Source organism: Anabrus simplex, chromosome 10 (genome assembly GCF_040414725.1).
Source record: "Anabrus simplex isolate iqAnaSimp1 chromosome 10, ASM4041472v1, whole genome shotgun sequence".
NCBI lineage: Eukaryota > Metazoa > Arthropoda > Insecta > Orthoptera > Tettigoniidae > Anabrus > Anabrus simplex.
Genome location: NC_090274.1, coordinates 13,479,590 through 13,502,561, shown reverse-complemented (window position 1 = coordinate 13,502,561; position 22,972 = coordinate 13,479,590). Strand labels below are relative to the sequence as shown.

Sequence of the window (22,972 nt, the reverse complement as noted above, 5' to 3'; positions counted from 1 at the left end):
GCAGTTAGAGGATTGCAGCAGGAAGTTTGTATGTATTTAATACTAACATAACAGCACTTTACTCGAATGAGTATTTCTAGAACAAAACCTTCAAAACTATTCATTACTTGCTCAATGCAAATGACCTTGAAATAATGAAGGCGAAAGTAAACTTTGCAAATTTAATTTTAACTATACTCCTTCCACACAAAAAGAGATATTTTTCCAGTATGCAAGAAATTCTTAATGCACACTACCCTAATGATATCTACTCGACTCCATACTATACAAAATAAACTATGGTAAAGTGATATAGGAATATAGAGGTGGAGATCGCGGCAGTTGCAAATCCACAAAAAAGAAAGACAATTTATGAACAAATTGCACTGCCGTGTTCTTTGGCGCAGAGCTACTGCAGAAGGTGTCTCACTGTTTGAGCAGGCATGTCACAGACATGAAATTAAAACCCATAAAAAGCAGAAACTACGTCAGATCCAACCGCGTCCTCCACCCACCTTCAGATGTGAGCTGTGTGGCCGCATGTTTCATGCTTGTTCAGTCATCAGAGACATCTCCACAGAACCAACAGACTTTCTTCAAGGGTAAAAGGCATAGTTAAGTGTGTGCTTACTCAAGTGAAAGTATAATTTAATAATAAGAACTTTATTGCAGGCAATGGCCAAAATATTTCATACACAAACAATAATAAGAATAATTTCTCGTAACGTTCAATTTATGTTTGTCAGTCTTTGCAGAATTGTGTCAAGAGTTCATTTCTGCTGTTTGCACGTTAACACATATATGGGTCAAATTTTTTGTACATAGCTTCCATTCACACTTTTTGTCCAGTTCATATTTTTCAGTCCTGCATATTCAGTAGTGAAAACCACGCACAGCGAATCTTGTCCTTAAATGAGCTCTTATCCGGCTAGCATCCATCCTGTGTCTATCACTGCATCAGTCATGTATAATTCTGACCAGATGTTCTCTTTCTTCATTCAGTTATTTCAGTAATTTGGTACATGCTGTGGTAGATGGTGGCTGAAGGTGAAGTTGGAGCTCTTAAGTGAAGAATTTCTCTCGAGCCAAAGTATACGCTAGCCGAGACATGGTTTATTTCAAGTCATAATGTTCTTTTTAGGAACATTCCTTTCACTTGGGTCTCCATGTCTTTCAGATTTCTTTTTCTGAAGTTATCCCATAGATACTGTAATAATATAATTAAAACAAGTGATAAAAATCAGTGAATACAAAAAGGTACAATATTATGTGAATGAATTTAACTGAAGATACCACATGTCTATGGTGAAATTCCTAAACTTGTGTTCATATACAAAACCTTTTTTTGCTACTCGTTTAACGAAGGTTGCAGCAACGGAGTTATGGGAAAAGGCTAAGATTGGGAAGGTAGCAACCGTGGCCCTCAAAATACAACTGAAGGTAAGATTAATAATAGCAAATGAATCAGGCAGAGCAAAGAGGCATTATGTCAAATTGTGCCATTTTTATATTTTTGCTTAATTTTTTATTTAACCCTTTGGCACTCAGCCTATATACAGGAGTTTGCTCGAAGACACTCAGACTAATTTCTGTCATTTTCCAAACCAACTTACAAAAAATCAACACGTAAAGAGTTTAACACGCATTAAAATAAAATAAATCACACTAATACAGGAAACTATGAGCATTTCAGAAATGAACATACCTAGAACGTACTGTTATTGGTAAAGCCAGAAACAATTATTAAATTTTGAAAATAAATTTTAAAAAATAATTTTTGATTTTCAATGCCTGAAAAATCAGACATTATTGCATCTTCCTTCTTTACTCTTAGACGTGAAAGAAAGAACATTTATTTCTGATTAATTTGATATCAATATGATGTGTGTGCTGCAATTCATTCATGAAGCATGGCACATAGTTATTCACCGTACATGTAACGGTCATCGATGTCAGGTCCTCGCGGTCCGATGCACGCTGAGCAGCTGTGACTGTGTCATTTCCCACATAATGCGAATCACTTTCGGCAAAAGAAGGTCATTATTACTGTCTAAATCATCTGAAAATTCAAGGATATCGGCCTCATTCGGCCTTGAATATGGCCTAGCCATTACGATAAAAAGATGGCGCAAGCACGTGCAACAACGGAGTTATGAAATGGAGTAAAATTATAGTTTGCGAAGTACAGCGAACACACGATATACCAAAGAAACGAAATATACTCTTAACTAAACTCATATCAAGATCAAATTGTTGTATTCATAAACCAACCAAAACAGATCCACGCAATTAACAACTTCAAATAACCACAAGATAAACATTCACGGTCAACAGATTTCATTTGTCGAAAATAAAAATATTTTGTAGGGCTGGTGGATATATCTGTAGAGTAAAACGCAAATTCAACGTTTTAAGGTACTGTCACGATCAACTGTTACGATTTAACAGCCACGGAAATGACGAAAATGCCTAAATAGGACAGAGCCGATGTATCGGCGCCGTGAGCGTTTTAGCCATAACCTCTCGCGCCGATAGATCGGCACGCTGAGTGCGAAAGGGTTAAGACTGAGACACATTGAATGATGGAGAAAAGAATTATGTGAGGCCTCTCCTTGTACTAGAAATAGTTGTTTATAACCTTGCATGCGGTGGAGAGAAGCACTATGTCCATTGACAACTTACCTTTCAGCGTCGTACTTCGTTTAATCTTTCTTTTAGTGTGGCAGCGCTAGTTTTTCCCCGTACTCATCACGACTTTTCTTCTCTGAGACCTGCATATTGCACTGTAACGAAAACTAGAACTATGCTTTCTTTGTTCTTCCTATGAGGACTTTCCGGATCTCCCCTGCATCTTTCAAACAGTTCAGATATGTCAGTAAGAAACCAGGAGTAGTAGAAGCTTCAATTTTCATAGATTCACCTGTGAAACATAAATTCCTTCAAGGGAAACCTCAATTAACAACCTTTCCTGCAATGCTGCAAGACAAAGCCTACAGTGAAAAAGTGCCAATACAGACTAAAAAAAGTACAGGACATTAAGAAACTAGTTAAATATGTGGAACGCCGGGCGCTGAGTTTTTATGACGAACTTTTAACCTGGCCAACTACAGTGTGTGAAGAAAATTAAAGAAAATTAAGACCTTTAAAAAGGGCCAGGTACTGTTGCGTTACCTATCAAACAGCCATGTTCTGAATGTTTTATTGCTTGTTCTTGTAATCCTTGTTTAGTAGTACTTTCATTTAGTACAGTATTAATAATTTTTATTGTTAAGTATCGTAGGAAGCCTTAAATTTTGAAGTAGTGATGGTAGGTACAAAATGTGGATCTGAAAAAATTTGCACCCTTCAGAAACATTACTATTTGGCTAGGGAGAAATTTCATTTCCAAAATTATTTTGAATCCAAAACTAATTTACCTTAAAATTTGTAAACTGGTCTTATTTTAAATTTTCCTTACAACAATCTAATAATGCAGACATCATCTTAAATTTCACCTTGATCGTTGTCATCAGTAAAATTATAAAAATACACAGCAATTACCAAACAGATCACGTTTCACTGATCCAGAACACAACAAGCGTAAAGGAAAATAATCACATAAATGAAAACGTGCAGCACACTTTGGAACCTATCATTCCGGCACTTAAGTTCTGCACTGTTGGTGCGATATCCACTTGTTCTCGCTGCAACTGTTGCAGATTTCTTTTAGTAGACTGCAAACAAACTGAAAACTCCTACTTAAAACACGCATATGCCGTTTTTTTTTTTTTTTTTTCAAGGATGCTGGATATGTACGGCTAGATTGCCGTTTCTTCTGTTCTTCTTCCATATCTCGACGCCGAGTCTTACGTGCAAAATGTTGCTTATTCCTGCTCGTATCTCTCTGGAAACTCACTCATTTATCATTCTTCTTTGACATATAATTTCAACTTATCCGATCCCAAACCCTTCAAGAATTCCACTTCATCCGGGCTTTCATGGCATAACTTGGACAACACGGAAGCATTATAAACTGAGATCTCCAATAGCCAAAAGAAAACAGCCATATCACTCAATTTTTCATTAGTACTGTAGTTCCCTAATGTACTCCTCGAATTGAGAATTTGCAGTTCATAATAACTACAACGGACTAGTAATTTGAGATGTTTTACTTACACTGACCAAGCAACATGCATTGACAAAAATACTCTTGTAACTGCTGACGTGAAGTCCACTTGAGAATTTCATCGAACACAGTGAGCTAACCCTGACTCAGGGTGTGAAGTGTGTTGACAGCGATAAGATGACATAAACTATAGCTCCCTGCAAGATTTTTAATTAAGTCCAGATGTTTTATGTTTATTGGGAGTCTATGAAACTTCACATCACCGGTTAAAGAATATAATAAAATTTTTAAAAGTAATGAAAAATCAATATTTATTATTCAGCAGGCTTATATCAAATGCATACCGGTACCTAAGTTATTTATTATTTAATACAAATGTAAATATTAATGGTAAATATTCCATAATTTCAGATTGGGTGTTAACTAACTGTTGGTTGGACTCATGATTCAAAGCCTAACGAAAGAGATCTTAACATTATAGCTACTGTACACTGAAAGATCAATTTGAGCGTGACGAAAATCCGTTTGATTCGAGTTCTGTTTTATTTGATGATTCATTTCCCGTATTGGAAGACACATCGGACAGTAGAAGCGTTATGCTCCAAGGAGATTGTAACCTCTAAACAGCTGGGACAGATGACACCATACAAGTGGAATCAGTGACTAAAGCCAGTGATAACATGGAAGTAAACGTACTAACCAAAATAATGTCGAATCCAGCACACCCAAGCACGTTAAAACTACGACGAATGACTGTGAATATACTATAACCAGTTCATTATCACTTTCTAATGTTTACAAAACTAATATAAGATCTTGTACAAAATGGTATGGAGTGGCGCCTCATAGCGGTATTTGTTGGAATCAGTTCTAACATAGAGGTACAGCACTAGCTGCAGTTACCAGCCGTTGCGCAGATAACTGTGAAGAAGCCGATAACTGTTGATTCGGAAACTCATTTTAAACATATCACCATGTTAAGTCACTGATAACTACGCATCTACAGATAACTGTCATTCTAGAAACCGGCCATTAAACCAATATGTTGGATCTGTTCGTGTAACACTAAGTGACCATTTAGAAACAATTACAAAAAGACTAAGTTATTGACTGATGTACTACAAAACTGTAAGGGACACTTTTAACCAGACCTAGATAATTTAGACAGACCTAGTCTATTAATATGGGAAGAAAAATGCTGATACAGTGGGGGTCAATCAGCCAATCATTTCCAGTATTAGCAAATACGAAAAATACTTGGTTTTATATTTTTGTGGATTCCCTTATAGGAGCAGGATGTACAGTTTGGAACAGCTTTCCTTGGGAACCAATTTGAAAACTGAATCGAGTGCCAATCTAGATGCCAATTCTGGAAGCCAATTAGGATATAGTCCTTAAACTACATCAACAAAGTTATCCAACCAAAGGTCCAGACCCAAGAAAGCGTCCTCTCTATATTTAAGATGTATCAAAATTCAGTATCTACTCAAACTTCCAAGGCTGACAGAAGAGACAAAACCAGATATATTACTTTTAATTAAACAATTAATCGTGGAAGTACACCTTGAGGTGGTTGCGAATAGAATTATCACATGTCAATTTAATTGTAATCTTAAAAAAAACTGTTCAGAAATGCATCCTTCTTATGTAATACACACTCTGCAACAACAATGCCATTTCCTGTAATACACATTCAAATACATGCTGTAGAGAAGAGTATGCATCTGCAAGCACCTGAGTGTCTTAAATCTTCCTCGGATTGAATTTCAGTCTCATATAATCTCTCGCCCAGCTCTAAACGTAACGTAGACGTACTGGTCGTTGTCAGAGGACAAATTGCATTCTGACATGATGGTTTGTTTAACAGTGTATGTAATATCGATGGTTTTGAAGAATGAGTCATAATTTATTTATACCCTTACAATACATTTTCTGATTTTGTCAGTTCAGACCTATGGCTATTTACCAAAACAGATTTGTTTTGGTCTAGTCTTGTTGTCATTGCTTGTTGTTTAAATGGGCCTAACATCTAGGTCATCGGCCCACGGTCTAGTCTATGATCCCTTGAAGATGAGTACTAAATTTGGATACACCCTGTAGAATAAATTGAAGGATCCTTTTAAAGACCCCCGAGGCCAGAAGAAAAGATCTCGAGGGCTGCATGTGAGCCCCCAATGGGAGACCCCCGCCCTAGATGATGGTTAGCGGAAGAAGACCAGTCTGGTGAGGGAGGACGTGAAGACAGGTGCTAGTTTCTTCTGGTCCATGAGCTTGTTATTGGGCACGCGGCTCGTCTTCTCCATGGCCACTCGACGGTTCACAAATGTCAGCAGCGTCTGTAGGTCTATTTTCCTTCCGTTCTCCTTTAACTCCTCCACCAATGCCTGAATGAACCAAGAGCCCTCTGAAGGGTTCTCCCCCAAAAATTGACCTGAAAAATGAACCACATAACTTACATCACAATTTTGCCTGTAAACTTCGTTCTTATCTCGGATAAAATTAGGTTCAGTTTAAATTTGTCTGTTCTATCTGTTTGTGAGAACATGACGGGAAAACAGCTTGACAGAATTTCTTAAAGTGTGGTATTCACTTCAGAGATATCCATGAAATGCACTAGGCTATATATTAATTGATTAGGATACAATGGCATAGCAATATTTATTGAATATGAATAGTACACAAGCATAAATGCCCATAAAGTATTTTTTTGACAACAAATGGACAAAATAATTTTAAATACAGCCAAAAATGTCATAAAGGGGGAATGTGCTAAAAAATGAAAAACAATTATACTGTAAAATTCAAGGTTAGGTTTGAACATAAAAATTATTACCACAAAAACAAATAAACAAGTGTTTACAATTATAATGAATGAAATAAGTAAAGAAATAATACATTTTAAGAGCACCAACATAATAAAACATCAAGGAAAAACATTCTCAGAGACACGAACTATACACGCTGCTTACAATTATGTTTAAAGTTATCGTAGGAATGTCCAACATCTCGGCGATTTGCACGTGTTCATGTGTGGATTAACATCCGCTTTCTCAACAAACTTCAATTTTACAACGTTTGTCAACTGCCTAGCTTTCTTCTTCTCCATAACTGAATATCCTGAAAACAACTATGCGTACGTACAGCAGGCCTAACTTACAAATGTTGTTACACAATTTACTTACGTACGTAAAGTTAAGCACCAACACATCGCACGAACTACTGTTGCACGATCCAAACAAACACACACCAACAACAAAGACCGGCTTGAGAGTGACTGCTGCCTGCAGCTGTATGCCGACCCACTGCGACCGTGAAATGAAGTTCTCTACCAAATGCTTACCCAGGCTAATCGTAGATGGCGCTATGTGGCCGGAAACGCTAATTTAAATTTCTTATGGTGGGAGTTACAAATGTATTAAATATGTATATGTATATATGTATGTATGTATGTATGTATGTATGTATAAATATGTATATGTGCTATCCAGGTTTCTTTAGCATGTAATTAATAGAACATGGACGGGGACTTTGGAATAATGATGCGCAAGAGAGGGACATCTTAACCAGTTTTGACTGTATATAAAACACCGGCTGCCTGGCATTCGGCCGGTTTTGGTATGTCAGGCGGTATCGGGTACTAAAGATGCAATGACAGCCTGGATGTTGTGGCATTTCACAAATTTTGGCAGAGTACATAAGGACTATCTGCAGCCGTCTTATTTGTAAAGGTGGAACTCATTATTTCAGCGAGTAGGCTGGGAATGGGGCTAGTACGGAAAGCTCCGGTAGCTAGTCCAACTCTCTAACTCCACTATGGTGAATACTATCTAAACAGTTTCAGCATATATCTTGATGCTGAATCATAAGCCGCACCGCCATAGTCCATTCGGGACAGAACTGTGGCCGTATAAAAACATAATTGCACTACACAGTCAACACCCCAGGAAGTGATGCTGAGAAACTTAACCCTTTTGATGCCAGGCCAAAACAATTTTAATGAAAATGCACACACTAAGGGAAAACATTCCCCTACTCATATTTTTGGAGGTAAATCACTGTTCTCTTTTTTCCGTAGCACATAGATGAATAGAGAAGATGTGAGTACGACTATAATTGCAACAAAGTTTCATTTTTTCATTTAAATGTGTATGAAATTTTTATTATTTTTTAAAAAAACGTAAACCTCAAATATTTTACCTAATTTTTAGTTTTATAGTGTATTTTCATCAGGGGTATGATACCTTTGTGATAATATTAAGCTAATTTTGAATTAAAAACTGAAATTTTATGCAATTCTTGATAGTACTTTTTGAGAATTATGAATTTTCACAAAATTCTGTCCGCGCAGGTTAAATACACAATAACCTCCTCTTTACTTCCAACACTTATCAGTCGATAAATTATCTTTTAATGAATCACTTAATGTTAATGCATTGTATATTTTAACCATTTTCCATATAGTTAACCATCTTTACACTATTGGAGGCAAATAAACAAACTTATAAACACGTGAGATAACAAGCAAGTGCAACGAAGTGAGTGGCAGAGTTCATAGCTACCACACGCAAAACTAGCAATGCGTAGAAAGAAAGCTTTTATAAAACTTCACTGTTATTGATACCGCATGTTATCGATATTTCCATAGAATAAAAGCTTCAATCTTTCTGGCCGTATTACTTATGCTGCCATCATGCAGCAGGAATGGAAGATACAGGTGAAAGAAAAACGTGGCTGTCAGATCAGCTCCTGGCATTTTTAGCAGCAGCTCACATGGCCGATAAATCGGCTGCCTGGTACTATAAGAGTTAAGCATATTTAGTCTCTTTATGCAGGCTACCTTCAACTGATGGATGCGGGGACGGAAACCCAGGAAGCGGCAGGTGTCTACTGCTGGTAGGGCACCGTTTCGCAAGTGGAGCTCTGGTTCAGGATTCACAATCTGACATCGGCAGATGTGTACAACTGAGGTTTTCTCCACTGAGAATAAACCATATTGTAGGCCCCATCTGTCAACTCTGTAATAGCTTGCTGTAGCTGTCTCTCAGCAAACGCCATCCTTCTGGAGCTGTAATTTAGAGCTAAATCGTCTACATACAGCGATGGAACGACTGTGAGCCCAGACGTGGGAACTATGTCGTCGATGGCGATTACGAAACAACGTGTAACTCAGTAGACATTCCTGTGATACTCCATTTTCTTCAATGTAATATTGAGAAAAAGCATTCCCTATTCGGACTCTAAAGAACTGGAAGGACATGAAGTTTTCAATAAACGCAGGTAAATTACCCCGAAATCTGCACTGGTGTAGTGTGGATATCTCTCTCTCTCTCCTACAGTCAAATCGACCTCCTTCAATTTTCTCTTTTAATTTCATATCGTATAACATGATTCAAACTACAGCACCTAAAATGAATCTTCTCACGCAATCAACTACAGGTGGGTTAGTACAAGTCAGATTTTAATATTCACATTTTTATAGATGTGTTTGACTTTTAAAAATCAAAATTATACTATTTCTGAAGATACCCGTAGTCTCAGAATATTTGAAGTTAACTTTCAACTTATTAGGTACCGTAGTATTCAGTATATATAGTACATGCCATAGAGATGTTAAGTACGAACCAAAAAAGACCAACAAGATACTAGTAGGTTCTGAACCCACAATCTTCCGAATTTGTATCACATACTCTACCGATTGAGCTATGGTGGCCTACATCATATCCATTCAGTTGGAAAGGAAGGATGTGAGCTACAGGTTTTCCACAACTACCAGTACAAATGCTGCCAGTAGCCTGCTATGGGCCAGATTAAAACTTCACATTTGATGTTTTGGAGTGTTTGCTGTTCAGTCAAGGACGGGCATTGTCGTGCAGAGTACTCACCCTCCGCAGTAGAGTAGACGACGATGATATCGGAGTGAACTGGTATGGTGTAGGAGCCTTGTGAACAGTCAGTCTCTGTTCTGACTTTCACACCGCTGTCCAATAGATCACCGCGAGAAACCTGCAACAAACACATGTTGAATATTAACTACCACAGCACCATGTTGAAACATAAACATTCTCTACAGCTTCTGAAGCACAGTGTGCCCACCAAATTCAGATTTTAAAATTCCTTGACATGCAATGCAATATAATGAACATTATATTTCAAAATGTAAAGTTGAACCTAAAAGTCTAATTAAATTCATTTTAAGATAAATAATGGAATACCATTACAACTTCAGTGAGGAAATTTCTTCACCTATAGCCACCAAAGACTGTCAAGCTTCTGCCATCACGCCCTTCTTTCTTCTAATTCTTTCAGCAACAAAGCAGTCTCTCCCTTCCTTTTCTGCAATGCAATTTCAACTTCCGATTTTCACATTTCTTCTTGAGATTCTTTAACATATAATGCTCGAGCATTCCATGCAACATGGACCGTGTTCTTCCTTTTCGACTCCACTCAGGTTTGAAATATATATTCTTCTTTGTGCTACAAGGGATTTTTGTAGCATGTTCTCTACTGTAACTTCCTTATTTACAGAAAAACCGCAATCAAGTGAAGCTTTTCCATGGAACAATATCATTATCATTTTCAGAAAGGAAGTCATCTTTTCTGTTTTCAATTTTGCTGTTTGGAAAACAGTGAGGAGCCAAATGTGATTTATCCTCTCATCTTTTGAAGACAAAGAATTCATTAATTCTTTGAAGGTATCATTCTCACACACAAAAGTGAACTTCCTTTGTGTATGATCAGCTTCATTACCTGAGATCCATTTATTTTCAACACAGGCATTGGTCAGCCGTATGCTGCTAAGCGGTAGTGGTTGCTTGACTACACTTGGATAAAAACAGTCATTTTATGTACCAGAGGCGACTGCTCCAGTAAATTCTTGCACAAAGCTACCATTCCCCTTAAATGATCTGTACAAGACACTAATACATCTCTATCATTTAATCCAGGAGTGCCAAGAAGTGCTGCTTTAGATTCATTTCCTATGTCAACTTAAAATGTAAACAAAAGATTTTCTGTACTGTCTAAATTAATTTTGAGGACATTTCCTGAAGACTGCAACTCAGACTTAATAAACATTTTCATTACACTATCCATTGTTGCTACAATTCATTTGGGAGTGTTGGAAATTGAAGATCTGTCTGAAACTGTTTTAGAAATGGTTCAAAATCTCCAACAACTGATGATAAAAATGACAACTTGGCTTTAAGAAGCTCATCTTTAATGGAAGTTTATACTATTTTGAAGCTGTTACAATTTGGGATTTTGTCTCTTTTTGATCCTTCCACATATTTGTCTACATTAGGTAGGACATCTATAGCATGTTCAATGAAACTGACTTTTCAAGCCATCTTATAGGACAATATTTAAAAGGAAATATGTTTGTACCTGAATAATGTGTATAATCAGCACGTCTTGCAGGAACATAACAAAACACGAAGTGAAGAGCATAAAGAAACTGTGCAATATTCCAGTGGGCTTCGTTAGCTGCCACTTCATATGAATTGTGCACAGTATGCAAACCATAAGATCCAATGTTCACTAAAATAGGAGCATCTGGATCACCATTGTTATGCTGGCCCCATGGAGTAAGGGTAGCGTGCGTGCCTCTTACTCGGAAGGCCAGGTTCAATTCCTGGCCAGGTCAGGGATTTATACCTGGATTTTAGGGCGGGTTCGAGGTCCACTTAGCCTACTAGATTACAAACGAGGAGCTATCTGATGGAGAGATGGCGGCCCTGGTCTAGAAAGGCAAAAATAACGGCCGAGAGGATTTGTTGTGCTGACCACACGACACCTCATAATCTGCAGGCCTTCAGGATGAGCAGCGGTCACTTGGTAGGCCATAGCCCTTCAGGGCTTGTAGTCGCTACTGCTTGCTATAGACTATCCATACAGTTACTGATGCTATCCGTTACTTCACTTTTGAGATCATACTTGTTTTTTTATGTTTACTAACTTTTCTTTACAAACACTTCCTGCCATAAAAGACCTGGCCTAGATTTATATTATAAAAACTGAAGAAAAAATGCTTCTATTACACAGTTAAGCATAGTATGTCCGGTTTTTCTTGCAGAAGATTGAATTTTCAGTTTTTTTTAAATACCTAAATTCCCTGACATTTCCTTGCTTCCCATATGGGTGCACACCCTGAGAGAACCCACATGACATACTAGAGCTAAACTGTTATGGCACAGCACACTGATTGTGTTAAAACGGCGGTGCTATTATATCATCCAATGATATCATACCACTTTCACACTCTTGTCGCTGTGTACACCGATCGTTGTTCTTTAAAATGAGACACTGAGCAATCATCGCACGCACTGTCTCGAAATTATTTTCATTTGAAAAAATACATCTTTTTATAACGCTCGTGTTCTATGTCAATATCGTGCATTAGGGGTCCAAGTCCTTGCAGGGGTCCAAGTCCTTGCAACACCCAGGAAACCATATGGTATTCTGAACTGTTGTATTATGTGCAATTTTATTAAACTGTAGCATTAAATGTGTTCAATGATGTTATTCCTGGATTTGGGGAGTAAGTAAGTAAAAGCAATTGAATTACAGTAATTGTGAGGAATACTTTTAGTTTTTTTTACTTGTAATTTACTTCTTGAGATAAATTTTTCGCCATTGTAAAGTGAAAAAGTTCTTGAGATAAAATCGTAATTTTTAGCAATAGACATATAGCATATTTACTTGCAAACGCGCATACCCTCACCCCTCGCATAATTTCCCCATCAACATTTAAAGGACGTATATTGTGAATCTAACTGTATGTCTAACCCTTGTCGCATCTCTCTACGGGGTCGGGTATGAAGATTTTATGAGTTTTTACGAAGACCAGATGCCCTTCCTGACGTCAACCTCACCAGAGGAGTTGATGAGATTAAAAGAAAGACGTGATATACGATATTAGGAAGGGACAGTGCCAGTACATATTTTACTTCAGTCGAATAGCACCAAGGGGTCCGCTCAAGGCTTTACGTCTCCATACAATAGACGAATAATCATCAACAGCATCAAATGCCCTCACTCCATATGAGCACTGTAGAAGGGTTTGGAACTGAATCCAGGCTTTTGGCACACAATCTAGTTATTAGAAACTCGTACCAGATAACCACTGTGTCAGACCACAGGGATTTGAAACCTTAATGATACTGGCCACCAGATGGGCTATTTTGTGAATCTTATTATTCTTGCATTTTTCGCATGCTGCATAAATTCCACGAGCATCTTTGGTAAGAAACTGGACACCCCTTGCACCTATCAAGCCTGTTCCCTGGATTCCAAGCATCTATAAATACCTCTACGAACGGAAAAGTCCAAGACTATTAATCATCCTTTCTAATTACCTGCTACCCTGGCCTGCCCCCGGGCGAGACCAGATAAGGAAACAAACAGCTGCATTCAATCTCTTATAGCAGCAAGACGAGCGAGTTGTAAAGCGAAGTGCAACAGGGACAAAAGAATAGATTAATACTGCACAGTTTAAATTCACAGTTGTTTATTTTGCTGAAAATAATGGAATCAAGTGCGTGGGAAGAGACTTTGGTGTAGAACCAAAATTAATTCGCTACTGATGGGTTCATAAAGAAGGATTAAAGAAAGCAAAATCCACATATTGACAGTTTTGTGGCCCAAAGTGCGAAAAATTTCCCAAGGTCGAGAAAGAAGTACTTGACTAAGTAGCAGAAATGAGAAATGACGGAACTGCTGTATCGTAAGAAATGTTGTATCAACAAATTAATTTAAAATACCACCTAATTGATACTTTTATTTCTTGCCTTTCGGCAGAATTATAAAAACATTAACATATACAGGACATATTTCGACCACTTAGTGGTCATCTTCAGCTGTCTCTGAATAGCTTAGATGAAACCACTTGAATAGTAAGTACATTAAAATCTTAAACAATTTTCCCATGGGAAAATGCAAATGGTTTCATCTAAGCTATTCAGAGACAGCTGAAGATGACCATTAAGTGGTCAAAACATGTCCTGAATATGTTAATTCTGCCAAAAGGCAAGAAATGTATCGATTAGGTGGTATTTTCAATTAATTTGTTGATTGAACTCATCAATACGGTCATGAAGTGGACAGCTTGCAAAAGAAATGTTGCAGAGGAAGCAAAGAACATAGCAAAAAAAAAACGTGACAATACAAGTGCGCAATTTAAGGCCAGCATGGGCTATTCATTTTATGCAGACACACAGACTTAGTCTGCAGAAACAAACCATGCTGCCTCAGTGTCTACAGCATGATTATACAAAGTAATCAAATTTTGTAAGTTCACCATCAAACTTAAACGAGTAAATTATTTTCTTCTTTCTCAAATCGGAACCATGGACGAAACTTCCGTTTATTTTTATATACTGCGAAGTACGAAAGTACATATGAAGGTTGTATCCAGTATATTAATTAAAACAGGCGCAGAGAAATTATGGTGTACCGTCATGGTGGCAGTTATGGCAGACAGTAGTAAGGTAGCACACTTTTTAGTTCTCAAAAGAAAAACTCTTCCGAAGTGCAATACTGCAGCTGGCATTGTTGTTCGAGTGCACGAACAAGGTTGAATATCAGCTGATTAATGGAAGATTGGCTGAAGGTTGTGTGGAATCAAAGCCCTAGAGCTTTACTTCATCTGTTCTGAACCATTTTTGTGGCCATTTACTGGAGATTGTTAAAAATGGGATGTCCCGTCTCAACACCATTCTCGTCATAATAAATGGTGAGGTACCATCAATTTTACCACCACTAGTCGTCTCGGTGAATACACCATACAAAGATAATCTCAGTTGGTTTTATAGGAAACAAATGGCATCTGGTTCCTTCGAACTGAGAAGAAGGGGCAACATTAAGAGAAGACACTGTCACAACGAGCTTCATGGTGAAGACCGGAATATTTAACGCGATGGATGGCTCGGAGGACGATGTCGTGTGGGACGACGCAATGGATACGAACAATTCCGCCAATGAATATTGTCTACTGACAAATTTGCAGAGAATAACAGACAGGTACGTTGATTTTATTTATGCACTTAATGAGCTAATTTTGATTCGTGCACTTTTTATGCCTAATGTTAATTACGCAATGTTTGTCTTGCTAGGGTTGACCGCTGGATCAAGTTCACCTGCATTGCCACCGGTTTTGAACTTGAAAAGAACACAGTGTTTGAAGAAAAGTCTCACAACTGTTCAAACTTTATTGCATTTTAGTTATTTGCTTTTAAATATTAATTTGGTAACAGAATGAAATTTTTGAAATTGTATATCTCAATTAACGTCAGAAATTTTTTGTATGCATCGCGTAATATCCACACATTTTCCTCCATTGAGTTTTGCCATTTCAGATGTGCCAACTTTCAAAAGTACAAAAGTCAGGAGACTACGGCATACTGCGATATGTTACGACCCTTGATTAATAAATTTCATGATGTTCCGTATTGTACCGTATCCGCTGCAACAACTGCCTAACAAGCTACATAGGACGTACAGGCAGAAACTTTACTATCAGATACAACGAACACGTCAATGCCATAAAACACAACCATTTTTCGGCAATAGGACAACACATGGTTGATTACAAACATAACTTTACTAATATAGATAATGATATAATAATATTAAGCACAAACCCCAAAGGACCCTTACTCAATATTACTGAAGAACTATATATAACAGTAGACCAATATGCCAACCCTAATTATAATATTAATGAAATAACAGATAAAACCAATATTTTATTTAATAAAATCATCCCTTTTATAAAAAACTATTATCTGAGAACAGTCAATAAACAACACCACGCGCAATCCACAGCGCAGGAGAAAGACACGACTAACTCCACCTCTACACAGTTAGCAACTCCCCTTCCCCACCCCTCCATTCCCCTCACGGCAACAGACACTAATACCACAAGTTCACGGTATAGTACACGCCAAGCTGCCAAGCGATACACTTCCCAATCATCTCACGACAGTAAGTAATCTCTACAATACACACACACAAGTTTAACACTAACATTCTAATACGCTTCTAATTGATTTCATTTACTTTTTACAGATAGTTAGCAAGTATCATAGACCGAAAAAGAACCACCTACAACAACAGCTTTCATAACCCCAGCAGCACATTCATCTTCAATCTGTATATTTAACAAGACAATATAAGTTTATAGTGATTGGACTTTAGCAAATAGTGGCCAATAGTGCCCCATTTGAACTTGGCATGTACAGTACTTCATATGAAGATTTACAAATTTGCAGGACTGCCTCTTACCTTTTAACTTGCATACTGAAATGTACCATTGTCTTATGTTGCATTTAATGTATTTTACACAGTATATATTTGAAGAGGTCATTCAATACAGGTTTTAATTACCTGGCATTTCATTTCTCAATGCAATCTCAAATTCAGATTCACATTACTTAATTTGACAAAGTTTATATAAAGTATACTACCCCATTTGAAATTGACACATACGCATGAAGAAAGAACAATACTTCATATGAATTTCACAAAACGTATATGATTGTCTTATACCTTTCAACTTTTATATATTGAAGTGTGCTAATGTCTTCTTTGCATGAAATGTATTTTAAATAGCATATAATTGCAGGAGTTATTCAACAGAGGTTACAGTTACCTAGCTTACTATTATTTCAAACGCATTTCACTTTGTTATTGTAATTTCAACTTCGAATTCACATTACTCATTTTGACAAAGTCTAAGCCTAATAAGAAGTATACTGTATAAGCACATGCGGCTACATTTAAGCATATTTAGTCGACTAAAAACAACGCAATATGAAAGTCCTTTTAAAGAACTATTACTAGTAAAACTTGAACGTTAATGCTATATTCAAGGTCAGGTGTAAACAACAAATTTTATCATGTGTTATAATTCTTTTAATGTGTTAAAGATAGATATCTTTTTAATATTCTTGATCCTCTAAACTTAGATGTAAGAAGCAGTATTTCACTTCTAGACATACTACCTAATGTCTATCAAACATGACATGTTTATTTGTAAGATACAACTGTTAAAACATGTATTCTAATGTGTATGTAAATGACAGCTGACGATGACTTGTGATAATTCGAAACCGGTCCTGTTTTAAAAAAACATTATTAAATTTAGTATTGATAAGATGGATCTCTTTCTTTCTATGACATTCTTTCTATGACATGTTACGACCCATCATTTATAACACAACTTGCATCAACTGAAGAATATTTAACACATTATACTGCTCTATTACAGTACATAATTGCATGTATCTGAACATATGACTCTTCATCATAACTACCTTAGACCTCTTCAAAAATTCTGAACTAAATTATGTTATTTGCCTTGACGAATAGATATTTTTTTTAAATTTTTTTTTCAGGGTACATTGATCTGAACTGTGCTTTTGTCCTTGTAAACACGCTAAAAGTGTCTCACACTCGGCACTACTTTGTGGAAATGATAAAATTCTGTCATATTTAACCCTCCTGGAGCCAAGAGCCGATCTGGTCGGACGCTGACCATCAGCTGGAAGAGGCCAGAGCTCCGCCTCCACTCTACTGCTGTAAAGTGCCAGGCCGTTTTCAGTGGAAATACATGTATTTTAAAATTCGCGTATTTCTACCGGTGTATAGCAAATACCGGCATGAAATTTTCTACATATCGACTACGTAGAATAAGAGACTGGTTTGCAGAGATATAAAGATTCAAAGACGTTTCATTGTTGATTTATAGTTGTCGATAACGTTTATTTTTAGGAAGAGAAAAATATTTTCGCAATTTCTCTCTCAATATCTACTTTAAAAAATAATTTACAATACAAAAGAATATACGTAATTATGTATAATGTATTTCTAAATAAAATTCTATAGAATAACTAATTTGAACGAGAAAAAGAAAAACGTAAAAAATAAAAATTCAAACATATGTCACTAGTAAAACAAGACAATTTTACTCACCGATAAAATTTGCGTGTATGTATCGATGTTTGGCAAATACTGACAACAAATTTTCTATGTGCAGACAACACAGTATTAAAATAACTCTGAATTATTAAATAAGTAAAAAATAGTAGTTGATATTATAGTTTTTTGTTTTCAGAAAAAAATAGTTTCTCGTTTTCAGTTGTAGTATATATTAGAAAAATAATTTTACAGTACAACAGAATTTACGAAATTAAGAAATGTATGGCACTAAAGCCGTGATTTGCTTTGACCTACTATGCGACCGCTGCTCAGTTCGGTACCTGCAGTTTACGAGGTGAATCATGGTCAGCGAGACAGATCCTCTCAGTAATTATTCTTGGTTTTCCAGACCGGGTTGGCCCTCTCACCCTCAGATATCTCCTAAATTGCAATCACTTAGGGTCACTTAGATTGAGTGAACCTCGAACCAACCCTCAGGACCAGGCGAAAATTCTTGACCTGGGCGGGAATCGAACCCATGACCTCCGGGTGAGAGGCAGGCACGCTACACTTGGCCCGCGGAGACCGGCATTTACGTAATGAAAGAGGACTATATGTGGCTACAAGGTTTATCAGAGAGTAAGTGAAAAATAAACTGAAGTATGATATGGGCGGAGAATCATACGGTAGGGCATGTATAGGTCCAAGAAGTTCCTTGAAGGAGATAGGAGATTGAGGAATGTTGTCGGGTTCATTGGGACAAATTTCCACAAATGTTCTCCAGAGACATCATCATCATATTCGTTATCACTAGTTTCATCTACCACCATATTCAGAGTAGCTTTAGTGCTGTTAGACACAATTAAACGTCTCTTCTAAAGCTGCGGTGATTCCGCGGACGTGTCCGGTATTATTTAGTCACTACTCTCTGAACTAAATTCACTATCGCTATCCGATAAATCATCCGCATTAACTTCGCACTGTTCCAAATACTGCATTAATTTATTGTCATCAATACCTGCTGAAAAAATATCACGTGAACAACATGCCATTTTCCTGTCACAAATCCACTCACTGCAAGGAGCAATCACTTACTGACCGGTTAGCGGTATTTGTAAACACAGGAAACGACTCTTGTGAAAGGGATATCACCCTCTTAGAACTTCCAAAGCAAGGCCAGGCACACAATAACGTGTAGCCCCTTTACTACAGGTTGTAACAAAAGTATGCACGTCACTACAGGTTGCCTCAAAATTATGTATATCACAGAATTTTAAGCCGGCCGATGTAATCGGCTCTGGCAACTTCCGACTGGATTGTTAAAGGCCGACCAGATCGGCTCTGGCAATTTAAAGGGCGAGTGCTTGCACTACCACCTGGCACCAAGAGAGTTAAGATCACTCTGCATTTACCCAGCCAGTATCCACTGAGAATCAATTCTCTCCAGCTACTTAAAGAATGAGGAAAAACATTGTATTTTCAAACAACAAACAAGTCTGCTCTCAAAATTGGGAGATAAGTGTCTGCGATCAGGAGAATGGGAGGAAGGGCCAAAATTCGGGAATCTCCCGCTTAAATCGGGGGAGTTGGCAGACTGAAAATTTTTATTAAAAGTGGAAGAAAACACGCAAGTAAATACTGTATATTGCATGGAAGGAGAAACGGGGAAAATATGAGTGGTGACAAAGGAAACTTTTTCAGTTCTACTAAAGCAAAACCAGTAGTTTCACCAGTGCTGGAAGAGGTACTTTCAGTACTTCCAAAAGATATCAAACTTATTCTACATTGCTAGGCATTTTCTTAAAAGTAAACACTGGTAATCGTTCAAGTCTTTTCAGTAAATGCAAATATACTTCCCCCCAAAGAGGTCGAACCTTAGCAATGAGAATTTAGAGATTCATTTATTTTGTACAATTTTTGGCAAATTATCTGAAGCGCGTAAAAGTCACTAAAATAAAAAGTATGGGAGAAAATAATTTTGAAAGTTTCAAGGTATCGTGTTTAGTTTCACCAAATGCAGATCATCACTAAATGTCCATCATCATCATGAACAGTTTCCAACTACAGGCTGAGTCTGCTTGGAACATAAGCCTCTCCATCCACCACTTCTCTTCTGCCACTGTTGTCCAGCTCTCTCCTCCTGCCTCGATGCTCTTCTTTACACATTTCAGTCACCTGTCTGTCGGTCTTCCTCTAGGTCTCCTTCCCTTCAACTCCATTCCTAACATCTTTCTTGGTATCCTCTTTTCTCTCATTCTCTTAACATGTCCATACCACTGCAGCCTAGATTTTTCTACCTTTCCCTGTAGGGGTACCTCATTACCATTTCCGAACTCTCTCATTTCTTACTCTGTCCATTCTTGTTAAACCTACTCGACACCTTTGAAACTGCATTTTCAATGCTTGTTTTCTACTTTCATCACGCACATTTCTGATCCATACATCAAAATTGCCACGAAATAAGTCTTGTAGATAATTCCTTTACATCTCTGTGGAACATCTCTGCTCCATATCAATCCTCCCACATTCTTAAAGAATCCATTTGCACACCTTCCTCTTTCACTGATTTCTAGCCTGTTTTCTCCATTTTCTTCAATTACACTTCCCAGCTATTTAAAGCTTTCAGCTCTTTTCAATTGCTTCCCTCCTAATGCCGTGCCATTATACACTTGGTTCTTGTTTTGTGTCGTTACCAGCACTTCACTCTTTTGTACTGAGAACTTCATTCCATACGATGACACGAATTTCTCCCGTACATTTACCTGTTCCTGCACTTCACTCTCACGGTTTCTTCATATTAGTAGATCATTTGCAAACAATGCTGCTTTCATTCTTCTCTCCCCAACGGTCTGTACTACCCCCTGTATTATATCATCCGTCACCACTATAAATAGTAGAGTGAGAGGACACTTCTTTGCTGTACACCAATTGTTAACTTACACCATCCAGTTCTTTCAGTTCCGACTTTAATACAGCGTTCGCTTCCATTGCACATATTTTTTATCCTTGTCACTAGCTACTCATTTACTGCTTTTGACCTCATAGCTTCCTAGATCTTGTTTCTATGAACACTCATATGCCTTCTCTATGTCCATGAAGGCTATCACCAAATCTTCCCACATACTCGTAGTGCCGTTCTTGTAGCTAAAAGAAAAACACAAACAAAAAATGAAGTAGGCCTAATATATTTTTCCTTGCAAACTCTTGTACCATTACATCCCCCTCCAAACGAAGCGATTTCCTTAGGACTGGCATTCTGTGAAGTAAATGTAACTGTTATTCAGCCAAATTTCTTTTTTCTTGCACTTTTCCCTTCACTGGTTATTTCATAAGAAATTATAAAACTGATTGGAAAGCAGGTGATATCCTGTCTTACCTGGATTATGAATATTTTGGGCTTGCCTGCCAGAGAGGCACATTTGTCCCCCAGGAAAGGCTTCCACAGCTGCTGGACAGAATAGGCATCATCCGCAGAGTGTAGCATACTCTCGTCACCATGGGAGAGTACAGCGATCAACAGACAGTCTGCGTCCGTGTGGTCGGCACGGGCGACTACAAAAGAAGAGAAGAACGTGTGTTCTCTTGATACCTGTAGATACCTTAAAATGGCAGTGCTATCAAATCATTCGATGACGTCATACTGAGGTCGCACACTGTTCAGTAGTAGAGATCATTTCCTTTATCAGTAATCATCAGAGTTAGAAACCTCAGAATATCGGCATCAGTCCAGGTCGATTTCACGGCAGGACAAATACTGCCACTGCACACCAGTATGTCCCGAGTGCTTGGCTCTTGAGATAGAGCGGACCAAATGAACGACAGGAAATTCCCAAGGAAGATCCTTGGCATACATCAACATTCTGAGGGCTAACATCACCTGATGTTTTAACGCAGAATTGTGTTCTCAATTTGAAAAGCTCTCACTTGTTATGAGGAAGAGCCGTATTCTGTATCACCGTCATCTGACTGGAATGGCTAACACCAGAATATCTTGCAGAATTCAGAGTCTTCTCACAACTTGGAAATGTACCATTGCGTGGGCGGATGGAGCGAAGGAGAATCTAGAGGGTTGATTTCCCCGCCAGAGGAGCAACAGTGAATGCGGCACACTAGAGAGTTTACGAGTAGCAACTCACGGAAAACAACATGGACAAGTGGCGCATTGCTCCATGGCAACCCCAGACCACACACAGCCAGCACCTGTGAATGGTTACAGTGCTTCTGATGGGAAGTACAGGATCATCCTTCCCACAGCCCCGACTTGACACCCTGTCTTCTGCTATCTATTTGTATTTTTCACGTAGTCGAGGGATTACCACTCCAAGGCTACCCTCTTGATTTTATATTAACTTTCAGGTCCCTTCAATTTAATTTCAGTAACAAAAGAGAGGGATGCAATATTTTCCTAGTAAAATAGTCATTCCTAAGGGCCTGAACTATGACAGCCAGATAAAAGTGCAGTTTAAATTTATGTGACAGTTCGCACATTTATCTGGAAGTTTGGTTGAAAACGCATACTACAACTTTCGTTTATGTGCAATCTGGGAGTTTAGCTATGCCGAAATTGGAGAGGCACTTCACGCTCTTATCTGGGACTTTGCTCCTATTGGGGATGCTACAGTAAGAATCAAGATGACAACACATGAAACGAATCTACATCTGCATGATGCTATACGAAAAATAAGTTGTTATAATGTAATCTATGTATATATTTATAAAATATATCATGCTTCCTGTCCAATTATCACCGAATTTTCAAAGATTTCCCAAGCTAGCAAGTTGTTGCTACTGACTACATGAGTTGCACACAAGCATTTCAACAGCAAGCTTCCTAAGTAGCCGTAGTCATTACGGCAACATTGTCTGATGCTGCGATGCAGTTATTTATGGGTTCAAATCCAACTTTTTTTTTTTTTTTTTTTTTTTAACCTTCTAAATGTTAGTCGCTAGGATACTAGAGGTGATAGTACACAT

At 37.7% G+C, this 22,972-nt stretch overlaps 1 protein-coding gene across 4 annotated transcripts in view; it reads right to left on the bottom strand.

The window, feature by feature from the left end:
- Positions 1-657: 657 nt before the first annotated feature.
- Positions 658-22,972, bottom strand: part of LOC136882020 (caspase-1) — a 35,512-nt gene continuing 13,197 nt past the window's right edge. For 3 of the 4 annotated variants that reach the window (XM_068229445.1, XM_068229447.1, XM_068229446.1), the window contains 3 exons: positions 21,375-21,550; positions 9,967-10,087; positions 658-6,515 (listed from right to left, as the gene is read on the bottom strand). In XM_068229445.1, the coding sequence (XP_068085546.1) occupies positions 6,286-6,515; positions 9,967-10,087; positions 21,375-21,550 (527 nt within the window). In that variant the 3' untranslated portion in view covers positions 658-6,285. The remainder of the gene's footprint in view (positions 6,516-9,966; positions 10,088-21,374; positions 21,551-22,972) is intronic. The other variant, XR_011018757.1, reaches the window with a different exon arrangement.